The sequence below is a fragment of the Idiotropiscis lumnitzeri genome, chromosome 8 (genome assembly GCF_059441095.1).
Source record: "Idiotropiscis lumnitzeri isolate Australia: NSW breed Sydney's pygmy pipehorse chromosome 8, RoL_Ilum_1.0, whole genome shotgun sequence".
In the NCBI taxonomy this organism is placed as follows: Eukaryota; Metazoa; Chordata; class Actinopteri; order Syngnathiformes; family Syngnathidae; genus Idiotropiscis; species Idiotropiscis lumnitzeri.
In genome coordinates this window covers 11,419,140-11,445,531 of record NC_142398.1, presented here as the reverse complement: position 1 = coordinate 11,445,531, position 26,392 = coordinate 11,419,140, and the positions used below count along the sequence as shown (strand labels likewise).

At 43.7% G+C, this 26,392-nt stretch overlaps 1 protein-coding gene across 1 annotated transcript; it reads left to right on the top strand.

The window, feature by feature from the left end:
- Positions 1–26,392, top strand: mxd4 (MAX dimerization protein 4). Its single transcript, XM_088302890.1, has 6 exons — positions 1–225; positions 741–840; positions 4,537–4,566; positions 21,576–21,690; positions 22,656–22,818; positions 24,736–26,392. Exons 1-6 carry the CDS (start codon positions 162–164, stop codon positions 24,918–24,920), a joined length of 657 nt encoding a protein of 218 aa, XP_088159016.1. The 5' UTR covers positions 1–161; the 3' UTR covers positions 24,921–26,392.

Sequence of the window (26,392 nt, the reverse complement as noted above, 5' to 3'; positions counted from 1 at the left end):
GGTTGTTGCTACTGTAGTTTGGAGTCACCAAGACTCAGAACTGATAATACCCTCGTACACATACCGGACTGAAACATTTATTGGGTTAACATTTCCATTCCAACACTTTATGTAAACTTGTGTGCGTACTGTCTCCTATTTGTTTTTAAAGCAAAAACAAGATGGAACTTAATTCGCTTCTAATTCTGCTGGAGGCTGCAGAGTACTTGGAAAGAAGAGACAGAGGTATTTCAAGCCAAATTGACGCGATGACAGCAATTATTCATGTTTCAACTGCAACCCGGACGAAGTGTCGACTTGTGTGGCGGCTTATACTTTGCCCTAAAATGAAGTTTAAGCTGACATTTCGGTGGTGCAGGTATGATGTCACTGTGTAGAGACAATAGGACGTGAAGCAAACGATGGGCGCCAACTGGACCTAGTGTAATTTTGTTGTTGTTGCTTATTCTAAAGATACATTCACATGAGGAAAATATGGTATATTTCTTTGCTGTATTTTTAGAAATGTGTGGTAGAGTGCTGTTATTTTGGAGGAGAAATGAGTAAACAACAGTGACATCAGCTTGTAACATCACGACAGATGCAAAATGACGGGACGTTTGTGTGTGAATGTGTGTGTGCGCGCGCGAGTGTTTGTGGTTCAACAAGACAACAACACGACTCATTGACAGCTCACGTATTTACTCGGTTCTGCAGCCACTTTTGCAAAAATGCACGCTTGTATTTGTTTGTGTCCACAGAGGCAGAACATGGATATGCCTCGGTTTTACCGTACAGTAGCGACTTCTCTGGGAAGAAGACGAAAAGCTCAACAATAAGCAGAAAAAGTCCGAACAATAGGTACATCTACGTGCTTCTCTTCCTCTGTGTTTTTCTTTTGGTCCACCTCCTCCTCCTCTTCCTCCTCCTTCTTCTTCTTCTTCGCATGTTGGTGTGAGTGCTGCTGCAGGCTGGGGGAGGAGGGAGTGAGGAGTCGCTGTTTTACTGCACACTGCCATCTCTCTGCTGCCTGGGGCTGGGCTGGGCTCTCTGTTATGGTTTCTAATAAACACTGCCACGCGTACACTGTCAACTCTAAATGGACTAAAAGGCTCTCTGCAGCCCCCTTCTCTCTTCGCTCTCTCACACACGAACGCACGCCCCCCCCTCATGCAGATGACCAGTAGTTTTGTGCTGTACTGTATGTGCATGCAAAATTCAAGTACAGTAAATGGGGGGGGGCGTTGGTGGTTGGTGGAAAGAGTGTTCTCCGATGGTAGGGAGCTGCACTCCCTCTCTCCTCCCTTGATCCCTTGATGCTGTTTTTACCCTTTTTGCCTGGAAGGAGCAACATTCATTAATGCTCCTAAATTTACATGCTATTTTTATATATCTAAATATTTTTTTTTGTATTTTTTATTATATATTTACATTTTTTTTGGGGGGGGGGTTGGTTAAGATTATTGTGTTTTGCCCGATCATTCGAATAATCTTTTATGAATGGTGCATGTCAGGGTGTCTATACTTATGAGCACGATTGTACATGAATGTTAGGTTCACTGAAGTTTCTTAAGTTGTCCATGGGAGAGTGAATAGTGTTTTGTCTTTAGCTGTCCTGTGGTTTGTCAGCGACCAATCCATTGTGTACTCTGCTGCTCACGTCAAGTCAGCTGGGTTGGGTTGAAGAGAAGCAGTATAGAAAATCAATGGTTGGAGAAATGTAATGCAATGCTTCTATATTAGAAATATAATATAATGGAAATATTTAATGAGTTTGCATGTTGTCTCACTGTACGTGTGGGTTTCCTCCAGTAACTCCGACTTCTTGACACATTCCATAAAACATGTTTGTTAAGGTCTCAACACACCAATCCAACGTCGGCTGTTGGAAAGTCGGTTACAGACGATGTGTACCGACTTTCCAACGGTCGATGTCTGATTGGTGTGTTGAGGGCTTAAGGTTTGTCGAAGCCTCTAACTTTTCCATCGGTTTGAACATGAGTGTGAGTGGCTGTTTTCTGCTTGTTTATCGCTTCTCTCAGCCAACGTCAGCTTGGATATAGGCTCCAGCTCACCTGTAATGCCAATGAGCACAAAACTATATACATTTGTTGCATAGATCGATATGTAGTATTTATAAGTATGAGCAAATGTTATAATATCAGTATTTTTGTTATTATTATTGACGTTTAGCATTCTGTTGTAATGTATCAATGCATGCACACAAACACAAATCTACTGTCACACTCCAAAGGTGTGTAGTTTCCTACACTTGAATGCACTAGCTTTGTCCTACAATCTATGTTCTTCCACATTCCTCTGGTACTGCCTGACAGCATCGCACAATTATGTGTGCAACTGGGTGAGGGGCGTGCATGGCAAAGTGGCAGGTGGGTGTGGTGGCTAAAACAGACACCTACACACTTGCGACAAACACAAGCCCATTTGGCCTCTTGCGCCAGATCTGTTTTTGCCCTCCTTTTATTTTTGTATTTATTTATTTATTTTGCCCCATAGTCATAAACACACCACAACAGCGAAAACTAATTAACAAAAAAATTCCACACTCGAAAGAGCTTTTTTTTTTATTATTATCTATTGTTTTATTTTTTTTATTTTATTTTGATACAACTTCTTTGCAAACTCTGATGATGAATAGGAGCGAGGCTCGGTCAGCGGGGCAGTTGCCAATGTGAAAGGGAAAACCAAAAAAATTTTAGATGACTTTGAAAACAAAACCAGCTGCAGCAATGTGCCACCTTTGCTGGGTTTTGTCTAACGCAGATCAATTCCAGATCTTCTATCAAGACTCTGATGCTGCAATTTTGTGGGATTGCTGCGCAACTGGCAATTGTTCTCCATAACGCAATGATGACAAAAGCTTACCTACATCTTGGTTGCACTGGTTGTGGAATTAAAAACTGAAATAGCAGCAGGTGAGGCGTGATTGGTTCGAACCTGAGCCCTGAGCACCTGGGATTTTTTTCTTTTCAACTTGCTGCGACATTTTCAGTCGACAGTAAATATCAAACTAGCCTACTTAATTCGCATTCCACAAATGCAATATTAATCAGAATAGCGTGTTTCGACTGGTGGCTTCGCATAGATGAAATTATTGTAAAGAAAATCTTTGAGTTGACTCCTCCTGAAAACAGACAATACTTTTTCTTCATGTCACTTGCATTCCGTGGTGCGTCGCCATACAGATGCCTCGCATTCGACGGCACAGCTGTGGGAACCACTGCTTCGCCAGCACAAGGGCCCTCAAACCTTTCGCGATATGTGAAAGGACTTGTTGTGTGCCTGCTCCCCACCCTCCTCCCACTCCACACTTTTGTTGTCCCTGTTTTTGTTTTTATTGCCGTGGTATCCATGACAGCCACATCAACAAGAGGCCCTGCAGTGTCCTCGCTGTTCCCGGGTTTGCATATCATAACAGGGGGGGGTTAGTAGGGCGGGTTATCTCGCCTCGGAATAGCCCTCACGCTTTGGAATTCTGCAGCGTCTAGGCCTCCAGACGTCTGAGGAGCGTGTTGTTATCCACACTGCTGTACCATCAGCATGCATGACATTTGTTTGTGTGGGCAAGGCGGAGTACCTTAGCATCTTGCTATCCTGAGATGACTTATTTTTGGAAACATATCAGAATGAACTGTGGTTTTCTTCTTGTGGTCACCAATCTTGCATTTTGTTGCTCGAGTGCTCGGATTCAACCCTGATTCTGAGCCGGTTTACACATTTTTGAATTGGGGCCATTTATCGGTTAAGTGGGACGAGGATACATTTCTGTTACATAAGAAAGTCAGTAGGTGGCACGGTAGACGACTGGTTAGCTCGATGGCCTCACAGTGCAGAGGTCGTGGGGTCGATTCCTGCTCTGGCCTTCCTGTGTGGAGTTTGCATGTTCTCCCCGTGCCTGCGTGGGTTTTTTCCGGGTCCTCCGGTTTCCTCCCACATTCCGAAAACATGCATGGCAGGTTGATTGGACACTCTAAATTGCCCTTAGGTATGAGTGTGAGCGCGAGTGGTTGTTTGTCTCCGTGTGCCCTGCGATTGGCAGGCAACCAGCTAAGGGTGTACCTCGCCTACTGGCTGAAGATAGCTGGGATAGGCCCCAGCACGCGACCCTTGTGAGGAGAAGCGGTACAGATGATAGAAAAGAAAGTCAGTTGGAAGAAAATTAGCCACTCAATTTTCTCTGATGTCTTTTACAGTCTTTGGTTCAGATGATCACAAAAATAATAAAGGAATCCTGTTACTGTACGTTGTCATAAGTGTCCAGAGGCAAGGGAAGTCTTCTAGGGGACTTGCCAGGAACAGCACTTAGCCAGACAAAAAGTGTGACCAGTCTAGTCGTGTTCGACTCTGATTTGGTCCATACCGAACATGGTGATTAACTTAGCTGACTTTTATTCAGTTGGCGTGGGATCAATTCTCACTCAATGTCTTTTTCACAACCACCCTATGTCTGAATGACTTCAATGCAGGGTGTAGTCTGCCGCAACATGTGCATCATATTTTGAGACTCATCCTCATCTTTTGTCTGTTTCCTTTCAGATCGTCGCACAACGAGCTGGAGAAACACAGGTAAGGCTGCATTTCAGGTTTTACTATGTGTGCGCGTGCGTGTGTGTGTTCTACCGCTCTTCAACCCAGCATTTGCAAGTTCCACATACTCCAGTAGAGTAGAATGCTGCAGGTAGGCGCCAGGAGCCAAAGCACTCCAGATTGAATCAATTACATTTTTGTGTTGAGATAAAAAAAGAAACTGATAATAAGCTCTTAAACAGTTGGCTTTCATGTTATGTCTTGGTTTCACTTCCTTGTATGGGAATCAAGGGAATCCCGTGATGTGTGTACATCTAAGTGCGGCTCTATTGACGAGAAAAACAAAGTGATCAAATTGCCTCTATTAGTGCTTTTTTTTTTTTTTTTTTTTTTGCGTCAAGGTCAACCCGAGCTGCCCTCATTGACTCGTTAAAATAAATAAATAAATAAAAACGCCTGGGCAAGAGGATTTAGAAAACAGCTGATGTGACTATCAGCATGTGAGCCAAGGCAGCAATGGGTGTGTCGGGCCGAGTGTTTGTACGTGTATGTGACACACAGTCATCCACGTTGAAGGATTAGTAAGTCACATGTCTGCGAGTGGACGTGCCGAGCGGAGGAGAACATGCTTGGGCATATTCCACCTCAAGACAAGACGGAGAAGTGTGATTACGCTGCTGATGTTGAGACACAACGGTTACCTCATGTCCAACGGCGGGTGTGGTTATTGGGGCAAAAGTTGTATGACGTCCACAACGCAAGCCAACACATACCAGTAATACCACTTTAGTCATTTTCCTTATCGTCAGTATCGCTACGATGACACTTGGACGTGGGTATTATTTATTTTTATGCTCACTCCAGAGTCCAAAACATTGTTCAAAGTTCACACCGATTATGAAAAACATTAAACAGTGGTGTGTTAAGCACATGTCGTAGTAACAGGTGACACTATAACAGCGAACTGAAATGACCAGTCATAGGCGCAGACGTCTGCCTAGTTGAGGAAAACGTGGATTTCTTTGCTCACGTGTTTGTTAGCAGGTTAGGTTGAGATAGTTTTAAGAAATATACCAACAAATGGTTCCCTCTCAGAGAAAAATAAGTCTGTTTTGCCAGCTGACACACACTCAGTAAAAAATGAAATAGCTTTCAGCCTGACCTGTGTGTTTATTTTTTATTTCTAAGATCATAGTTTGCAGTTTGACTTGGCAAGAAAGAGCAAAAATGTGTTATTTGAAATGACTTCTGCGTCTGTGCTTTTATTTAAATCAAGAGCGTGAAGAAAGGAAGTCCTGTCCAAATACTTCCTAACACTCTTCATCCAACTGTCTGTCCCTGCAGCCTCAAACTACAGTTGCCAACATTCGAGGCGGATCAATCGAGTCCAATTATTTGACGGCTGTAAATGCCCGTGTTGTTTCGGATTCATTATTGGCTGGATTTTTTTTTTCATTATTCTCCTGTTTTTATCCATGCAGTTGTTTTCTCCTATTGTAACTCTTTTGTGATTCTATATTTGACTTGAGGCAAGAAAAATGAGTCTTTGATGAGCCTCCAAGATAATAAAACAAATCAACGTGATGGCTCGGTTGATGTTGTCAGTCAATTGTTGATTCATAAACGCAATGCAAGCTGTCAGCGTTCCTGTTCAACCAGTTTCATAAGTATTTGGCCACCTTGGATCATTCTGAGATTAATCTGCTGCCGTGCCGGTATCGTTTAAAAAAAAAAAAAAAAAAACTAAACTAAACTAAATTTCCTGACCCTCACGCCATCGGCTACACTCCAGGGTGACGTTGATATTTGAATCCTGACTCACCGTCTTTGTTCAGTCACATTTAACTATGCTCGTACTTGACGTTCACAGGGTTGGCAATGTGACAATTGGAAGTTTAATTGAGATGGCACAAGGGCAGTCGTCGGTAGTAGTAGCACGGATTCAAATTGCAAATGAAATGCTGTAAGTACCGTCGCATATGTCAGACGGGCAATTTGCTTTTTACATTTATATTTTGCAACGTTTATTTAAACAGATGGAATTTGTTTCTGCTGTGCTTTCATAGAACCAAATGATTATAAAACTAGCTTGTATCGCAAGCTTACAATTTGCTTCTTTAGCCTAGTCGCTACTGTCGTGACTGCTCCTTTAGGAGCGTGTGTAAAACAATTTTTTTAAAGATGGCATGAATCTTATGGAGCACGATCAGGCGGTGGTTTGCACTTATGGCTCATGGTCAGTAGATCTGTAGATAGATGAATTTCTTAATCCTGGGAAGAAAATTGGATTAGCGTTTGAGTCATTACAACTTTTCTGCGTGGCGTTCACATGCTCTCCCCTTGTTTGTGGGTTTCCTCCTCCCACATTCCAAAAACAGACATTCTAGGTTAATTGAAGACGAAATTGTTTGTAGGCGTGAACATGAGTGTGATTGCTTGTTAACCCCCATGTGCCCTGCGCTTGGCTAGCGACCAGTTCGGGGTGTACTGTGCCTCTCACCCAAAACCGGGCTAGGATAGGCTCAAGATAAACGTGGCCCTAAATGAGGACAAGCGCTACAGAAAATGGATTGGCGGATGGATGCATTGAGGAAGTGACTGTCTAAGGAGGGGTGCTGATCTCAATTGGAATTGTTGGGTGGTTTCGGCCTTGTTGCCATTACAAAGTGGCTTATTATTTGCTTTCACTATTATAAAATTCTGGAAAATACAATAGCTGTCATTTTAGTCTCAGTTGTTATTATTCTTAAATCTGAGTTATATATTTTAACAGGACAATTATGCAACAGAAAGCACTCTTTGAAGAATTTATGCTCGCAGAGGTGTTTTTTTTTTTTCAAAGGTGCTTCTGCAAATATTTTCTTGATATTATTAATAGCAGAGTGGCTGGCTCTTACCAAACTGTCTGCTGTTTAAGAGGCAGCCTGCTCGTATTTCTGTCCCGTTATCAGACTGAGGCTTGGGTGGGTTCCAGCAGCGTCCGACAAGGCCCTCTGTCCTGATGTGACCTGCTTATCTGCGGCAGCCGGAGTGCAGCTGTGATGCTCTCGCTTTAAACTATCTCATCGGCGCTGCTTCAGTTTTTTTTGTATTGGAACAGGCCTACATTTGCAAGAGGTTACATATTTCTGTGAAACCAAAACGCCATGTGGCTCGTCTCTACTGGGTTGGCTTCCTTCCTATTTTTGACTTGGGCCGACGATTCGTTCTCGCTGCGCGCTTCCTTTTTTTTTTTTCTTTTCTTGTGACACCAAGACACGGTGAAGTTGCAAAGGTTGTTTTCCAGTATGTCACCTGTTTACTGGAAATGTGAGTCCACTCGCGTGCAGCTTAAGGTCTGCTTTGTTTGTGCATGCTTCCCTCAATTGACTTGTGGATTTACGCCTTTATTTTTGTCTCCGCCCGTGTTTGCTCTTGGTTTCATTTCTGACAGCGCACATGACAAGCGGGATGTCCAAAGTTTGTCCTGCGAGTTTCATTATCCTCTCAGTATGCAGTAGAGACTTTTAAAGGTCGATCATAATCCGTGATAGGACACTGATTGACCTGACGTTGTTTGAAAGTAATACCATAGTATACTTCTGCTATCTTAACTACTATAAAAGGCACACTAGTGTTAAATATTCATTAAACATTCGCTGAATTTAAATGAGCAATCTTGTGGATTCAAATGAACTCTTACACAAGTGTACGAATAAGTTAATCGCCATGATAATACGAAACATTAAAGCAATAAAACACTCTAAATCTGATAACAAATGACGATGCAGCCATCAGCTGACATTGGGGCACTCCATTGGGACGAGCTGGATTTTCTTCCCTTCTTGAGCTTGAAACGCTCTAAGAAAAATTTAAGCATGCAACAGAATAATTTCTGAGAAGCTCTCGCATGACATTTGACCACTCAAGTGTCGTGTCTCTTTAAACCTATATTCTCCACAAACGTTGGTCAAAATCTATATTGTTCATCCCATCACTGACCTCTAATTAGCTGTGCCGAGTTTAGTGGACCGCAGTACATGCAGTGTATGGTATAAATTTGGCCTACAGTATAGATTTGCACAAATTACAGTAAAGCTTGTTGATGATGTCACCGTCTCTGCCTCAGTGCAAAAATGGCTTCAAGCATGTTTGACATCGCTCCCCCCGGAAAAAAAAACAACTCTTGCTGGCGTCAGCTACTCCAGCTCTGTCATTTAAAACCAGCTGGTTAAAAAGACAGTGCGTCCATATCAAACAGTCACGCACCCTCCCTGCTTTCCAGACGGCTCAGGAACTTGTTGGACAATACTATGTGCTAAGCAAACTTGCGCCACTAGTTACGAGATACGACTGACTGGCTAAAACTTAAACACTGTCCTTCCAGGGTTTGATCCCTTCTATTCCTATCAATCACAAATCGTCGCCTCCGTGGCAACACATGATATACACTTCTGATCAGTTTCGTTATGACAAAAAAAGAGGACAAGGAGTAAGCTAATTATGTGACACACCACAAGAAGAGAGAACAGGAGAAGAAAGAGAAGCCATGCTAACCACTAAAATATTGCGAAATGTCGAGGCGTGTAACATGAGAATTAGTGCGTAGGTAGTATAGCACACACACATTAAATAGAAGGCAAGCTGGAGCCGCATTACATGAGAGAGTAATCAAGCACGAACGGTAAATCGGCAGATAAATTAATACAGAGAAAATAATACAACAGCTGCACAGCAAGCACACACACGTCTGAAAAGCAAAAATGAATGAGTACACCATCAATCATCATCAGCCAGGAAAAGCCCATGTGATCGTAGGTATAATAATAGTATAAGAAATATTTATACGATTGGCAATGTTAATTGTGTTTGTTTGCACTGTTTTGCATGTTAAAGTGTATCGGTATATTGTAGTGGCAACTTACGATCTTTTTTGTCACTACATCAGCAGGGCATAAAATCCTGACTCGTGCCTTTCTTCGACGGGGCTTTCGGTCCAGCAACGACAACGACAAAAGAACGACACCGTTGGTGTTGAAAAAAAAAAAAAAAAGGCTTTGATTTAATTCCACTAAAGTCGTCTTGAAAACAAATTATTACAAAACAACAAGGTTGATCGCACGGTCAGAAAAGTTGTTGCTCCGTGCCTTACTTGTTTTCCTAATTATGTCTACGTCAGCACCACACTTTTCCACCGTTACTTGCGCTTTACGGCAGCCCAAACGTGGGACAACTTTATGGGGCCTAGGTACTTTCAAATTTTGTACTTTCAGTATAATCCAAACAATGTGTAACTGTTCAATTAAAATGGTTCAAATGGCGGACTAATCATTAAATATATAATTTACCAAAATCTACTTATCGCTCTAACAGTATATTATAGTAAATGTCAAAACGAAACATCTTTCTTTTGTTTTTTTTGTTGTTGTTGTTGTTTTCACTTGAAATACAAAATACATTTTGCTTTTCTAAGGAAACATTCAGGAAAGTCTTTCATCCACATATTTTTCAATTATGTTTAATATAATATTCCGACATGAAGGGATTCCCGTTTTAGCCGTCATATAACGCCCTAGCTGTGGACTCTCCATATTTTTTGACCTCCAAGTCCCTGTGTGACTTTTAAGGCATATTTTCCCCGTGTACTTTGCTCAGTTTCTGAATTGTACAAATCAAAGGTACCACTGTAAATCACACCACAGCAACTGTGCAGCAACTGTCGGACTTTGAATTGAAATTTACTTTGAGAGCATTTGGCCTCGTTCTAAGCTTCCCTCTAATTAAATTTACCCTCCCGGTGTCTTCCACTCTCAGCTGTGATAAATGACTTATTTGGCTTTCGGGGGGCTCTTCTCCCCTTGAGTGAAGCCGGTCTCATAAATGCAAGTGTGTGTTTGACTTATGGCGTTACGGCAACTCCACCTCCTTCATTTCTGCTCTTTTTCTATCTCTACAAGCCACATCTGCTTTTTCTGTTACCTTCTCCTCATTCCACCTCTGCTTTTCACCCCATAAAAGTCACTGAGTCAGCAGAAACCTGAGGCGGTAAGGAGAGAGAGAGCAGCATTCAACCCCCTCCGCCCCCCCCCCCCCCCCCCCCCCACCTCCACCACCCCTCTCTCACAGAGGGCCTTTATCGCTGTTATCCGGCTTCTATGCCAACACTCATCTGTGCCAGTCAGACTGCTCATGTGAAGTTGTAACTCTTCTCTTGTGAGTCACTGTTTATGGGGAAGGAGGCAGCTCTGACAGTTTAAATGCAGATTGCATACTGCGCGCTATTGGGAATGCAGTCGAGGTCATTTCAGGACTTGTCATGAAGAGGCAGTAAAGCAGCACAGCGATATTCCAGGCGTTTTTTTTTTTTTTGGGTCGGGGAGAACATTTATGTCGCTCATTATCGCATGTGGCCTTTGTGTTTAACTTCCTCAAAATGTCACACTGTCACATACATTCCTCATGAGGGTGTAGTGACCCGCAGACAGAGTAATGTGCTATGTGCAAAACATACCCAATCTTATGATGCTTTTCAAAAGCACTGACAAAACAGATTCATAAATAGTAGGACCAACTTTTAGTTGTAATGTAAAGTCTCCCACTGTCAAATGATTTTTGCTCCATTGTAAAACTTACCGCTAGAATCGAAAAGAAACAAAGAATACGATCCACAGATTAACCAACAATCAAAGTCAATGTGAGTGAAAGCTCAAATTGAAACGGTTAAACAGTGAGAGCATCCTGCTTCAAATTTCTTGCAGCTGCACACACAACAAAGAAATGCAGCTGCACGCACTTGTTTGGGAAAAAAAAAAAGAAATATGCCTTTGAGACACGTTGCATACATGCTGGGTGTGTGTTCCCAGAGGCGAAGATGATGTTTTTTAGATTTTTATATCCAAGTGTACAGTACTGCTACAGTGGGCCTAAATACATTAAGTTCTTAGTAACACAGGTCTAAAACGTGTTTCGTGTTTTTTTTTTATCTAAAAAAAAGGTGGAGTGATTGCAGGTGGACCCATTCAGGCCAAATACAATCTGTTGCAGGAGACTGGCCCACCTCTAATTTGCTTATTTTGTCTGAGCCATTGTTGGGGCATCTGGGGCGGCGTGTTTTACAGATTCAATATGTACATGTCGAGTTAAATGGGCACTGTTATTGGCCGTCAGCTACCGTATCAGTGCACTGGACAAGTAAAAAAAAAATTGGAAAAACGGCGAAGAATAAATTAACGTTGCTCATTTTCACATCTTGGACATAACGGCTGACTGGACAGAAGAGCGCAAAGGCGAAGTAATCACTCTTTCACAAAAGACCGCCATCATGCAACATCACCATCAAAGGCTACGCACTGACTATCGCCACCGGTGGCATGGAGGAGGTACTACTTCTCACGCATGCGCAGAAAGTCCGGAGTAGTTGACGTCGCCTCAGCTTTTGCGATGTGTTCTTTGGTCATTTTCCGGTCCGAAGTACCGACTTCTAGGCCGACACCACAGTTGGCCACAACGGCCGATGTCGGATTGATGTGTAGAGGCCTTAATATGCCTGCATTTTTAATTTGGGCGCAAGCCAGCGTAACCGAAGAAAATTGAAAAAACACAAGGCGCGAGCTGTGATTTGAACCCGAACATCTGAGCTGTGAGCCAGACATGCTAACAGCAAAACCAATCGTCCATCCAAGTCCTATACAGTAATGTATTGCTATTGGGAGAACGTAAAAAAAAAAAACTCAGACTAAACTTGACGTCTGAATAATTAAGTTTATGTTATGAGTGGTGTTTTAATTGGCAATGGTTACACAATTGTAATAGTCAACAAAAACAACAATAAAACGGTCCACCTTTGAGACTAGTGACAATGCGTATAGCAGATAGTGGCTAGTAATATCGCTTTGATAAGCTCTATGTTCATTTTGCTTGCACGTGCAAAGTTAATCCTTCAATACTCGCCGCACATAACTATGCTGCTGGGACTTTCATCCAAAAAATAGTTTTGAAAGTCTGTTTTCAGTGGTTGTTCCAGGTTGAAGCCTGGAGGACAGCATAGAATGTGGTCAAAGTGTACAGACAGCGACGCCTAAAAGGCATGTGTGCTCAAACAATATTACAAAATCTACAGCTGGAGGTCACCACTAGAGGTTCCTTGTGGAATTTCCTTGCCCTGAGGTCAACAGCCGCCGAGAGGCTCCACATATGGCTCGGCTCGGGTCAAGTCCAGCTGCAACCGCAGAGAGGGCGTTCCCGTACGCTATCTCTGGCCTGTGGCGTGTTTACCTCGCTTGCTTGTCCTCTTGTGCACTTCGAGAGCTGTGCACCTTTCAGCAATTCGCTGCTGCTGCCTCTCAGGTGTCACCGCTGAATGGCGCGGAACGTCATGTTTCTGTGCGGGTACCGAGATGGCCGCCAAACAGCTGATGCTCATAAAAGGGGGGTAAAAGTGTGGCTTGCATTTTAATATGTTGCAAGCTTTGCATAAGGGTGCGTTCAAGTGCCAGGAAAACAATGAAAGAACACATGAGGTGAACAGCGGGGAGGAGAGCAAGCTGGCTTCTTTGGATGCAGGCGAAGGCTGACATTCTTGAGCGTTGCCGTAGGGAGGGACGTGGCTTCTGAGTGTGGAGCAGCCAGCCTGAAATTCAGGTCAGCAGAGTATGCACACACATGTTAGAATGCGGTGTTAAGTAAGAGGGGCCTTTTGCAGCAGGGAGAGTTTTTTTTTTTTTGCGCAGACGAGGTCACCAAACTTACTGGCTGACAGTCACTACAAGATTTAATGTTTAGGAAAGCGAAAAATTACAAGAAAAAATTTGAACCTCTAAGGTCAAACACAATCTGTTCCAGATTGCTTGAGCGCCTCCGATTTGTTTGTAGTTCTTGTGTTTTGGAAAAAAAAAAGGGTCAACACAATGAAACGTGTTTCCGGTTTAAACTGCTGCATCTTTCTCTTCTTCTTTCCACAAGTTCTTTATGATGCTTATTTGTCGTTTTTCACAAAAAAATGATGAAGAAAAAGGAAACACTGGTAACCCTGCATGACTTTGTGCATGATGGTGGTCCACAAACCCAAAAGGACAGGAAAAGCTACACATGGCCAGAATAAATGCTCAGCAGAGGTCTCATAAAAAAATGACGTTCCACTTTTATTGTAAATACTTGAGGCAAAATCAAAACGGCCAAACTCTGACTTAATCCTTTGATGCTCACAAGGAGTGTGACAAAATATAATTTGAATCGGAAAATCGATTTTGACTTAAAAAAATCTGAGGGCATCGAATTAAACCGAATCGCATGGTTCCTATTTGAAATGTATTGATATACTAATCGAAATGTATTTTGTTGGCGATGAATATCTTTGAAAGAAATGCCACACAGTACTGACGATGTCATTCATATATATGGCTGCCAGGATGGCCGAGTGGTCTAAGGCGCCGCGTTCAGGACCCAGTCTCCCCAGGAGACTTGGGTTCGAATCTCGAATTTCCCCATTGTGGGACTAATAAAGGGCATCTTATCTTATCTTATCTTATCTTATATTTAAAGAAAAACAACGGGAAATTTATTGCATCGTCCCCTCTCAAACTGAGCCATACCAAATTAAAGGGAATTATAATCCCATGTATCGAGATATGTATCGAATCATCTTTCATCGGCGAGATGCCACAGCCACACCCCTAATGCTCGCTGAACTGACGTTACGTAATGAACTCTGAAGTTATGTCTATTTTTAGATGCATGTTGTTCCCGAAAAAAAATGTTCACTGATACAACTTGAGCATGTTCAACTTCAGTGGTTGGCTTCACCTTCCGAGTCTGTTCCATTCCTGCACTTGTTTGGTTGGCGCCCACCCCGCTGTTCCTAATCCTGTGTTACAGTAAACATCAATGCTGATCTCTTCTGTCATGCCACAGAATTCCTGTGTGCTAATCATTGACAGGGCTTCATAAGAAAAGCAGAGCTCGCCCATGTCAGGGGAATGTGTTTACGGAGCTCTCGGAACTTGTCCATGCTAGTCCGTCCCAACATGTTCAACACGTACTCTTGCGAGCTCACAGCGGAAGGCAATTACTGTCCAAGCCTGTCATTTGACATTGTGCTGAAATGATTCTGAAAAACTCAGGGAACCCTTTCTTTTACTTCCTCTCCTGTTTTTCTTTCTGCTTGCACGTGCTCTTCTTTAGATTCTATTTGACATCTATTTTCCTGTTAAGACCAGTGTAAGCATCATGCGCTGAGGAAGAGATTTTGTAATGATCCGTGTTCACACAGATTCTATGTAAAAGGAGAAAAAAAGTCATATGACCTGCGCTCACATGGCATTCCCAAGCACGCGGCAACGGAAACACTGCTTTTGAAATACTACCACTCTTTTGGTTTCTGATGTTTAATCACCGAGTTTCGGGTGCTGAGTGAAGCAACGCTGCTTGCGTGTCAGCGCACGGTCATGTGAGAGCGCTTGCTGCCGTCAGGAGACGGTGTTTATGGGGGACGCGTACACTTCTGTCTCGTCTCACAGTTGTCGCTGGACTGAGAGATGGGGGGGGGGGGAGGGGGGGGGGCCTGGATGACAGAAAACAAACACGTCTTGTCCCTGTGTGACTGACATTTCATATCAGGGCGTGAGAGGCCTCTCACGCTGCACTTCTAGCGTGCATGTGGGATACATGGCCACTTTCACGTCCGCGCTTGTTTTCTCAGACATCACATGTGATGTGAGTTCAATGTAAACACATTGTGGGCAGGGCGGCAGGGTGACAGGGAGACTGATGAGGACCTGCTGAAAGACCCACTGTGTATGTGTTTGTCCGGCGACCAGGCCCCCGGGTAGGTTCCTTCGCCAGCCCCGAGACCTCCTCCACACATATGTGCCGTGTGCACACCAGGAACCTGCCAGCCAGATGTGGAACCACCGCAGTGGCAAGCCTAAATTGCAGCAGTTGCACCGTGGTGATCCACACTCACGCGAGGTGCTTCACTTTCACTGCCAAACAGGCTAGCAGATGCCGAGTGTGTGCGCGTGTGTTTGCGTGGGGGTGTGTGTCTTGGGGGGCATTTTCTATTCGAAAGCCAATAACAACATTTTCGTACCGCAGTAGGATAAATAACATGATAGGAAGAAAGCTTCAAGGACAAAGTACCGTGTATTATATTTTCTTTCCCACGGTTCAGTTTTAGTAAAACATCAGCAAATTTTGCTCCATCAAGCGATGAGGTTCAGTTTTGAGTTATGACGCAGTTTAGTGAAGACCATGGACTGGCTTAAGAATATGTCGACACACAGCACAAGAAGGCAGACTGAGTTTCTGTTACTGTTTTCATTTGAGTGATCGATATTTATGGCGTAGGAATTTTTTCATTCAAATATTTATTGTCATTTGGAAATCGCAACTGCGTTAGTCGATATTTGAGTTAGAATACGTACGGGCTGTTCCGCCATGTGTTCAAATTCCGTTCACATTGTTGGTCTAGGAATTGTGAACCACGGACCCTGTGTATTATAATTATTATTTTCCAATTTTCGATCTGTCTTTCCCCCTCCGAACCAATAGGGGCAGCATATCATGAGAGCCGTTTTCACTGCCCTTGATTTGTTAAAATGCTGAACATTTTAACCCAAGTGGTATGATTTTGCCCAGTTCATCCATGGATTTTTGGTGTACTGTGCGTTATTGATGCATTTTACACAATTTAGCTGATTGGTTGACAGAACGATCATGTATTTATAATCTATTTTCTTTAACAGATTCTGATATACAACACAAGAAATAACAACAAATTTCACTGTCCATAGTGTACTGTACTGTGTCATGTTTGTCTTTTTTGACGACATTGGTGGCTTATAGCAGCGTCACACAGCTATGATGTTCCATGGTTCATGTAGTTTATTCTACCTTAATCAGATAAAGGTTACAAACCATTACATGTTGAACTGAGCCCAAGTGGCATCTCCTGGTATGACCGTGTAAAGTTCAGGTGTTTTTACAGCTGCCAAGATGACTCTCATCCTAAAATTTTATTTTGTGGGATCAAACCCCAGAGGCCTGGAATTTTCTTTTCTCCGCAACTGCGAGCGGCTTGAGGAAATACTGGAATGGGGGTGGGGAGTGGGGTCCTGATGACTGTTGACCTTCATTTAGCAAGATTGGCTGTGTGCCAATCAAGCCACTCATTCCTGCGCATATGGGCTGAGGAATGTGCTGGGCCGCAGCAGCCTCATTAAGCAGCGCAGCGAGCGAGCGAGCGAGTGAGGGTTGAGGGTCAGTTGTTTGCACTGGCTGGCCTTCTCATAACCTGCGCCCCTTTGTGCACTCAGAAGTCCTTGCTCGGACGAGTTGTTGTCTCTTGGATAGTGTAAAAATGTCCATGTTCACGTGACGTCTCTGGTACAGCTCACACAAAGTTGTTGACTTAAAATAGTCATTGTTGTTTGTCGACCGAGGGAATCTTGTGAGAACGGACGCATCCGTACCCGCGTAACCTTGGAGCGCAAGTCAGCAGTTTAAAAAGCTTGCTCCAGTTTCAGCAGCTTTTTTTTTTTTTTATAAGTTCCTTTTCCGCTCTCTGCTTTGGCTTTGTTTTGGCACTCAGACGCTCATGGAGGGAGAATAGTGGGGAAAGGGTTGGGGAAGGCCAGAGATCAGACACAAATCATCCCGTGGTGCGCACGTGAGGGCAGTCAGGTGGTTGCCTCCCTGCAGACGTGACTCCACAAATTGAATTGCAGACTTAAGCCAAACGTGTCTTTATTTTTCATTTGCAGAGTTGTCAAGGAGGATTTGACAATTTCAATAGTTTTTAACATAGCATTATGTGGTGGCCCACCAACAGTTGTGATGCAATTCAGAGATAGGTTTTCTTGATTTTGAAGATCTGCACAAGCAACTGGACATGCTGTCGTACAAATGTGCATAAACTCTAATGTTATCATTTTCAAAAACTTTCACACATCAAGTAAACAAATGACCAAAAAGTCCCAGTTCTTATCCTTTTTCTTTGGCTTCTTGTAAACACCATTTTTGACTGTGACTGTATTTTACGACCTCAAAATCAAAGAGGATCCACTATTGAAGCCAGACAAATTGGAAAATGTGATGTGATTCAGACCCGTGCATACCAGACGGTGCAATCTGTTCGCTCCCCTTCATGTGCGTAACGTTGTGGTGCCACACTTTGCGTGGCTGTTTGGGGCCATCTGATAAACATAGCGTGACCAGGGCTTGACTTGGTAATAACAAAAGTGAGTGAGGCAGGGGAGGGAGGGAGTCAGAGTCGCGTCTCCCCGTTAAATGAGCTGTGCACTCTGAAGAAAATGCCAGTGAATGTGTCTCTACGTGCTTGAGGGAAAGATCTTGCAGGGACGCCCCGCCAGCTTTGACCAGGTCCTGTCTGAGAGATACGCATCAGACGCATTGCAAGCTTTTCTTCGACACAGTCACAATAACAGCGCAAACAAAACATGTAGTGCTTGAGGGAGGTCCTGCCCAGACTTGTTGAAAGACGGGATGCCGAATGTCAAAAGTAAAACAAGAGTGCAACGTGAGGCTCGAGCCTACTCTTTGGATGTAAAGCAAGAAACCTGTGACTTGCATTTGGAGTCTTAAGATAGAGCCTACACACAACGTTACTCCTTGAGGCTGATTTTTTGGACTCCAGTCTAGCTGGTTGTTGTTTTCCAGGGAGTAAAAGTCAAATTCAAATGGAAATGTTAGTAAAGCGCAAAACCCCTCAACCTTTCCCCTCAGTCCTTCAACTACCTCTCAAGTTCATTTTCCGTTAAAAATGAACATTCACATTATTGTTGTTGTTCGAGTTTCCTTTTTTTTTGGAGGGAGCAATCATATTACCATGACGAGTGGGCCAGATCTGCTGATGAAGAGCGTGTGATATTATTTAAAGCTGCAGAGCAGCAATGAGCCAGAGATTGTCGAGAAGACGATGCCCCCCTCGGGGCATACTTTGATGTTTACTCCTTTTATAATCGCACGGGATAGATAAAAGCACACATACTGCAACATGTTGACATACATTGTGGAGGCGTGTCACAAGGACACTTCAACAGTACTGAGGAAGCAGACATTTGTGCAATTAGTCGAGTGTATGTTCTTGCAGCACCTAAGCCAAATCCTTCCAGAATGAACCACTATTGCCCATCATGAGGCAATGATTATTTTACAACTCTTTGCGGAGGGGTGAACACATTTTAACCTAAATGTGTCAATTCAGTGCTCCGATTAGACCCCTGAATGTAAATGTGATCTATTGTTGTACCATGATTTTTGTAGAATAAACTTTATAGTGTGTAACATCAGACTTGTGACCAGAATGTTTTATCTTCCATTACAACAATCAACTCCAAATCTCTTCCCTACATTGAAAAAATTCACAACCATTAGTTATCTAATAAGATGATAAGTCTAAAAACATTCAATTACACACATCATACTCACTTGAGATGCTTATCGTCCATAGACAGACACCCGTTTTTGCTAGCAGTATTAGTGACTTAGTTGTTGCCGCTGTGGAAGTTATGAGTAAACCCTTTCTCACTCACCGGATTAACACGCAGGAATCCCTCTTCACTCCACCCCCGCCCCCAAGAAATAAATAAATAAATGAATAAATAAATAAATAGACATTTAAATTGTCTGCTAGCGGTAGGCGATATGGACGAAAAAAATGTGATGATATCAAATAAAAAAAAATACTATAATAGTGTCAGCACTTGCTTCACAGAACAACAGTTTAATGTTTAGATAATAGCACCACCATCGCAGCATTAATTTGCTCGCTGTGACACTGGCATGAAAATAGGTGTTTAGAACAACAAAATCCCGTCAAAAAAGTGTTCATTCTGTAGGTGATCAAGCAAATGTCGGAGCCAATTGCCCATCTGTGACAATGTAATGGACTGAGTGCATCTTTACACATTTCTATTTGTTACATGTCAGCTAAATTATGCAGTTAGCATTCAGGTTAGGTGCTTCATTGAGTAAGTCGTCAAAAAATGTCCATTTTCTTGGAGGGAGAAGCGGGTCGTCAAGCGAGTGTACGAGGCAACGCCTTGTTTTTGTTTTCCATTACAAGAGAGGCAAAAGGGGGAAGTGGGGTGCAAGAATCTTGCCCATTGGCTCAAGTTACCCTTTGGATGATGTGTATGGAGCGCTGCCTGGTGCAGCTGAGCACACTGCGCCGCTCAAAGAGCCCTTTTTTCAAACTGAGAGAAAGTCATCCACTTGCTCGGGACCCCGCTCCCTTCCAGAAAAACACCAATAACCCCCCTGCTCCCTCCTCCTTGCTGCGGACCCCCGGCTCTTTCCCGCCTGCTTCCCCTGGCCAAGGTCCAAGTGCTTCATGTGGCTGTGACTGGGGCAGGTTGGAGGTGGAGCCCCCCGCCCATGTCCTCTGAAGACACTTGTTTTCCGATGGGACCAGGGAGTGTTGGTGTTGGCAGAGTAGAGCAAAGGGATGGGGTGGGGTCTGCGGATGAAGGGGGATTGCGACTGCCCCTTGGGAGAAGGGGAAATAAAAGAACTAGAGAACTTTCACACGCCCTTTCTGGGGAATGCCATTTACACCTGTAGAGAGGTAGCGGCTGTTTAAGGGGCATTCAACAAGTTTTCATTTCATTTTACTTGGATTGGACTTGAGATGTGAGTAGTCACTCCCCGAAGGCTTGCTCGTGGTCCCTGGTTGACCTCGAAATGAAACAGACTGGGCTTCTGAGAGGGTCTTTCTTGTGTGTATCGCACTGGCAACGCCCTTCCTGAAGACCAAACAGGGAAACGGCTGTGCTTGTGTCAAAAGTTGAGTGCTGGTCCAAACGTAGCCCCTCTTACGCAGCTTCATCGCGGCGAATTGTAGTTGCAGCACTGGTCAGTGGAGACCTTCCATTGTTGGGCTTTGTTTATCGTTCTGATGGAGTTAGCCAAAGGAACGAGTTGGTGGGGTGGGGGGTTGCTCAGAACAAAGAAATGGTTCATGGACAAGCTTGACTAATGGAGGATTGAAAGGCCCTCATGAACAAATTAGAATGGACCAAGTACAGACAGGAAGGTAATCCACTGATATTTTTTTGGGGGGGGAATAAAAGTAGCCCTTTGAATAGTACAGAACATCCAAACAAAGCAAAGTCTGTCTGTGTGGAGATGCTGCTTTTTTTCGTCACTATGATGGAATTCAACCTGCACATGTGCATGTACAGAGATGTTTACTCGCGGGTTCACGGACATTAGCTTGGCAAGGGAAGACTTGGCTGGAGCGCAAGTTTTTCTGGCTGCAGTTTGTCTCTTGAGTTCAGCCAGTAAGATTGGGAACTTCCCATGCCTGTCATTTTGGTCCACAATGACATTTGCTCCAGGTTTCTGCATGCCGACTCTCCAGGAGCCCACTTGAACCCTTGGGGTGGTTTCCCACTTGTACCATTTTAGTTTGTTTGAATTGTGTTTGTTCCCCCCCCCCGCCCTGTTTGTGTGCTTGCTTTGGTCAAGTATGAAGCCAGTGATTGAACTCTAATGATTGTTTTCAATGATTGCGGTGAGAAAACACTCCAAAGTCAGTTCATCATCGCTCCTCATGCATCCAACTGATGGTGGATTAACAAAGGTAGCGTGTAAACCGATGATACTGTTGACTTTACTTTATGCCATCCCTTCATCTTTGAATCTACTGCTGACCATTACGAGAAGGAAGCACTACCCTGGAGTTTGTTGCGACTCATTTTGGTTTATGCAGAAAACAACATAAATCCGTCGGGAAATGGATCAGGTTTATAAACCCATCAACTGATTCTGACCAATGAAAGGCTGATAACAGCACACTTAAAGAGGTTGAGAAGCACAGATGGAGGTACATTTTAAGGACAAGCATGCAAATCCGCAGGGAATCATTCCTGATCGTGTAGTAACGAGTCTCTCTTGCTCTGTAGAGGGTTTTTTTTTGTTCCTCCTTCTCCAAGACAAGAAGAGTGAGTCTTGGAACAGAAGCATTTGCAAAGGCCCTTCAAGGTCACAGCGTGTCACAATTTACAGCTTTTGGATCGTCACTCACTCACCGTCCACTTGTGTGCTTGCAGACGCGCCAAACTACGGCTGTACTTGGAGCAGCTGAAGAAGCTGGTGCCTTTGGGTCCAGACAGCACCAGACACACCACACTGAGCTTGCTGAAAAGGGCCAAGATGCACATCAAGGTATTAAAAGGACCCTTAAAAATGAGACACAAAGACGTCTTTATTATTTTTGTCAGCCAAATGCCGGGTAGACCTTTCTAATGTCATAGCTATGCCGTTCTTCTGGGGATGTGCAGTGTTGCTTTTGAAGAAAATGTCTTACGGGCTTATGATATGACGCATTAAGGTTAGGACACACTTTCACAAGATATGTACACAAGGAGAACACCATGCCCAAGGTGAAACACACTGCTTTGAGTTTATTTTTCTTCAGAACTTTACTGAAAGACTTCAAACAGAGGAATTGCAAATACCAGTCTTTTTCTGAAAATCTTCAGATGTCTGCTTGAAAGCAAAGCTGAAGGAACAACGTTTGTTCTATTTACCAGCAGCAGATGCAGCAGTGCCATGTGGTCGGTGGAAAATTCAGCTTTAACCCTTCATTTCCTGTTTATTGTGCATGCCGCGTCTGTGCAAACATTACGCGCCGATTATTGTCGTCATGTCATCTGACCTGAAAAGAGCCTTTTAAGTGTGGAACTTTGCTTTTATCCACCATAAAAGAGAAGAAAAGAACCCAATCCAATCCCCTGTATTTATTTATGTATGCTTGGTCAAATGCACTTGCTAAACCTTATTTTGGCGCTCAGCCTGGTTGACGTGAAAACAAAACTGGTTTGGTAGACTTTCAGTTTTGGTTATATATATATATATATATTTTTTTTTAAGACTAGAATATTTCTCACATTATCGGTTACTATCTCAAACTGAGACTTGTGGAATGAGTGCGACTACTTGACTGGCAACCATCTTTTTGTATGGAACTACTATCTGTTGTGCCATTGCGACCTTACTTTGACCATTGTTTGCAAGAACTGAACAGGCTTTCTCCGTGAAATTCTGCTTGCATTTCTGAAGCAAATGTATGTTGAGCTTGGATCCAACGTCTATTGATTTAGTGGCCCTCTGTCTGCGTATGTTTGCAGAAGCTGGAAGAGCAGGACAGGAAGGCTTTAAACATGAAGGAGCAGCTGCAGAGAGAGCACCGCTACCTCAAACGTCGCCTCGAGCAGCTCTCTGTGTCGGGATCTGTGGAGCGCATCCGCACTGACAGCATGGGTTCCACCATCTCCACTGATTCAGAGCAAGGTACGCTGACTTCGGGAAAAAAAACTTCAAACAGAGGGGATATCTGACTGTTGCTGACTGGTGCGTAGGATAGTATAAAATAAGCCTTTCTGCGCTACAATGGGGAAATTCCAGTTTTCCATGGCAAGCACACAAGATTATACATCCATCTATTTTGCAACCTGCTTCTTCTGTCAATGTTGACGTGGAGTGCAGAGCCCCACATTGGTGAAAGGCACAGTAGACTCTGGAATGGGTGCGAGCCATTATAAGCAGTGTATTTACTGCACATCAGTTGTAATACCAGAATTATAAACAGAATACTATATTACGCTATACTTTGCAATACAACCATTTCGACTTTGTATGACAAAGATGACTCTGCAATAATATACATGAATATGCAACGTAGAGACAACGATACCGTATTTTCTATGTCTCAGTATTCAACACATACCTAAGGCTCACCGCAGGCATATGGTTTTAAAAAGGCAACGGGAGCAAAACTGAGTTTGGTTGTACTTTTTCAAAGTATTTAGCACGACAGGTTCCTTCTCGCCAGTGTCAAGTCAGTCTTGTTGGCGTGCGGTTCCTCAGAAATGATGTCAGGTTTTGTGAAAGCTCAAACAGTGCAAGCAATCGCATTCGTGGCTAACGTTGCTAACAGTTAGCCAAGCATCTATAACCCCTAAATCCCGGCACTCGCCCGGCACTGCCTTCCAGTCTTAGTAAAGCTGTGTTCGCCATCTGTCATCCATCGCTCACAACTTTGAACGCCCTGTTCAACGGTTGGAGTTCCTTCGTCTAACTTCTCGGAATGATGGCAAAATCCGAGTTCATTTGTTGCACTGCAGTGCAGTACCTACGGGGGCGTGCCTCTAGCGTCCTCTTTCACGTCTGCATGCTGTCCTCAGTCCGCCTTTCCTCTTTAAAAGCAGTGTGTCAGCAGGCAATGCTCCTAGTCAGTCAAGTGGCACGCTCATCAAAGTCACACAACAAGTTTAACAGATTTTGGAACTTGGTGCACACATGAGGTGCACCATCCACTTCTGAGACAATTTAAGACTTTTAAGTGCACATTATGGTTGTGAAAAAAACGGTACTTGAATCGCAAATACCTAAACAGTTGTAGAGGCATTTTGCTGCAGTGTTGGTTGTAAATCCAACTAAACGGTGGTCTGAGCGTGACCTCCAGGTGCTCTTCCACTCTGTCATGACCTTCAGGTGCCTGACACACATGTTGACACCATATCTGTTTGTTCCAACACCTTAGTTGCATTCCTCCTGGCTAGTGTCTGACCTGTGGACCTCACAGTGTGGAAAGCCACATGGTAATTAGCCTTGACCTTGTCCTCAGGTGATGCCAAAAGGTTACCCATTTGCAGTTGGCCTAAAAAAAAATAATAATAAAATCTGACGTTCTGGTTTAAACATCTCCCTGTGGGTTATTCCTTACTTGTTTTTGCTGGTGTTAACGTCTTTAAGAAAGGAGTCTGTCCCACATTGGCAAATCACTATTTTACTTAACTAAAGCTTTGTCATTATTTGCATGATTGGCTCGTTACGGTCGTACTGTTCAGAAATTCACCTGTGGACCTGTCATCAGCTATTTGCTGAAAAATTCACCACTTTGCATCGTATGTTGCTGTTTCTGTAATGCCCAAAAATGCAATAAGATGCCGCCAAAGTCTTGGCTAACAAGAAAGTTGTAATTGGTGTCAAGGAAGTATTATTGAAGTGAGCCATATAGAGTGAGAGACCTTTTTATGTCAGGGCAGAGCAACAACCTTTGCAACCATTGTGTACTTTTTCAGAATCAAATAATCTGTCGAGCATTTTAAGGGAAATGTTTGTAAGAGGAGTGCTTTTGGATCAACATTGGTGGTATATTGCTATATTGAATTAAAGCGTTTGCTCTCTTTTTTTTATTTATTGCAGAGGTGGACATCGAGGGTATGGAGTTCACCCCAGTTGAGGTAGACAGCGTGGGGAGCATCAGTGACCCCGAGGAAGAGGAGGTGGAGGACGAGGAGGAGGAGGACCACTACAGCCTCCAGAGCAGCTCCAGCGACACCAGCTACACGGCCCCACATTCCCACAGACTGCAGCCACACCACTGTTAGACTCCCGTGGCCAGACGATCCAGCTTCTTCGAACCACCCACCCCCACTCACCTCCAGACCACCACCACCTTGATTGTGTGTACCCACGACCAACGTCAGAGCAGTCCACAAAGGCACTACCCGATGAATGCCACACAAGCCTTCAGAACAGCTCTCCCTACCTGATTCTATTTCACCCTGTTGTACAGTGTCCCAACCAACCTACCAACCAAAACTCAAAACAAACTACCAATTAACCAACAAGTCATTCAATCAGCCAACCAACCAAGCAACCAACCAACCAGCCCCTTAGCCCGAGTAGCTGCAGGCTCAAAGAGAGCAGTGGGGGACTTCTGTGGTGAGATGGATAGCTTTAACTTGTTAATCAGGATTTGGGAGTATGTGTGTGTTTGTATGTGCGTGGCAGACGATAACGCAACAAAAAGCTCTTTGTCATTTCCAAATGGCAATAACACGCCGACAAAGGCCTACAAGTATGCAAATCACCTCCGTCGGTTTCCGCAGTCTGTACGCAACTTGGACCTCGTTCGCCTGCCGCACCACACACAGTACAAGCAAACATTGAGTGTGAAGAAAAGATCAATAGTGTTCCCACGCCAGGATCAGGAAACATTTTATCTTAGCCCCGGATAGGTGAAGGAGATCCAGTTTGGCTGGTTTTGATAATGAAACGACAGAAAATACAGTGTACCAGCTCCCTAAAATATTATTTAATATGTACAATTGAATTGTATCTTTACAGTACCTAGTCATACCGGAAACTACAGTTGTGTTCAGGATAATAGTAGTCTGATTAAAAAAACAAAGAGTTAAATTCAAAATGCTTCTGCAGCTGTGCTAGCACATTGCGTATTGCATCCTCGATTCTCTAAAATGTCAGGACCATCGTAAACACATTGGAGAAGCACTAACGTCGTGGTCAAGTCATAATTACAGAAGAGATTTGCATGAAAAATACTTTTAAGACAGAAATATAAAACAATCAAATGACAAACAGTAAGCATGTCATGTCATCATCCACACCGCTTATCCTGTACAGGGTCGCGAGAGGGTGCTGGAGCCTATCCCAGCTGACTGCGGGCGAAAGCCGGACCACACCCTGAACTGGTCGCCAGCCAGTCACAAGGCAGACATAGACACCGTCACCGAGTGGGTCCGATCCCACGCTGCCCGCACACACGTCAGGCGGATGTACCACTACACCATCAGCGATACCAAACAGCAAGCATGATGCTAAACTAGCTGTGCGTTCATGTGCAACGTGACCACGTATTCTTCAGCCTCGGGGCCAACTATTTAATTTTGTGCTGTTCGGAACTTCGAAATGACGATAGAGTCGTAAACTGAGGACGCACTAAAATCTCGTTTAATTCTGTTTGCGAAAATGCATCGGAAACACCACGTGTTCTATTTATATCAGAACATAAAAAAAAGAATTTATTATTCTTTTACCGGAAATGAAAGAAACACAG

Excerpts from the sequence above, each read along its gene's own strand:
- mxd4 (XM_088302890.1), top strand. The coding sequence starts at position 162 with ATGGAACTTAATTCGCTTCTAATTCTGCTGGAGGCTGCAGAGTACTTG. Across the intron at positions 841-4,536 it reads AGAAAAAGTCCGAACAATAG|ATCGTCGCACAACGAGCTGG; the intron begins GTACATCTACGT and ends GTTTCCTTTCAG. Across the intron at positions 21,691-22,655 it reads GGGCCAAGATGCACATCAAG|AAGCTGGAAGAGCAGGACAG; the intron begins GTATTAAAAGGA and ends GTATGTTTGCAG.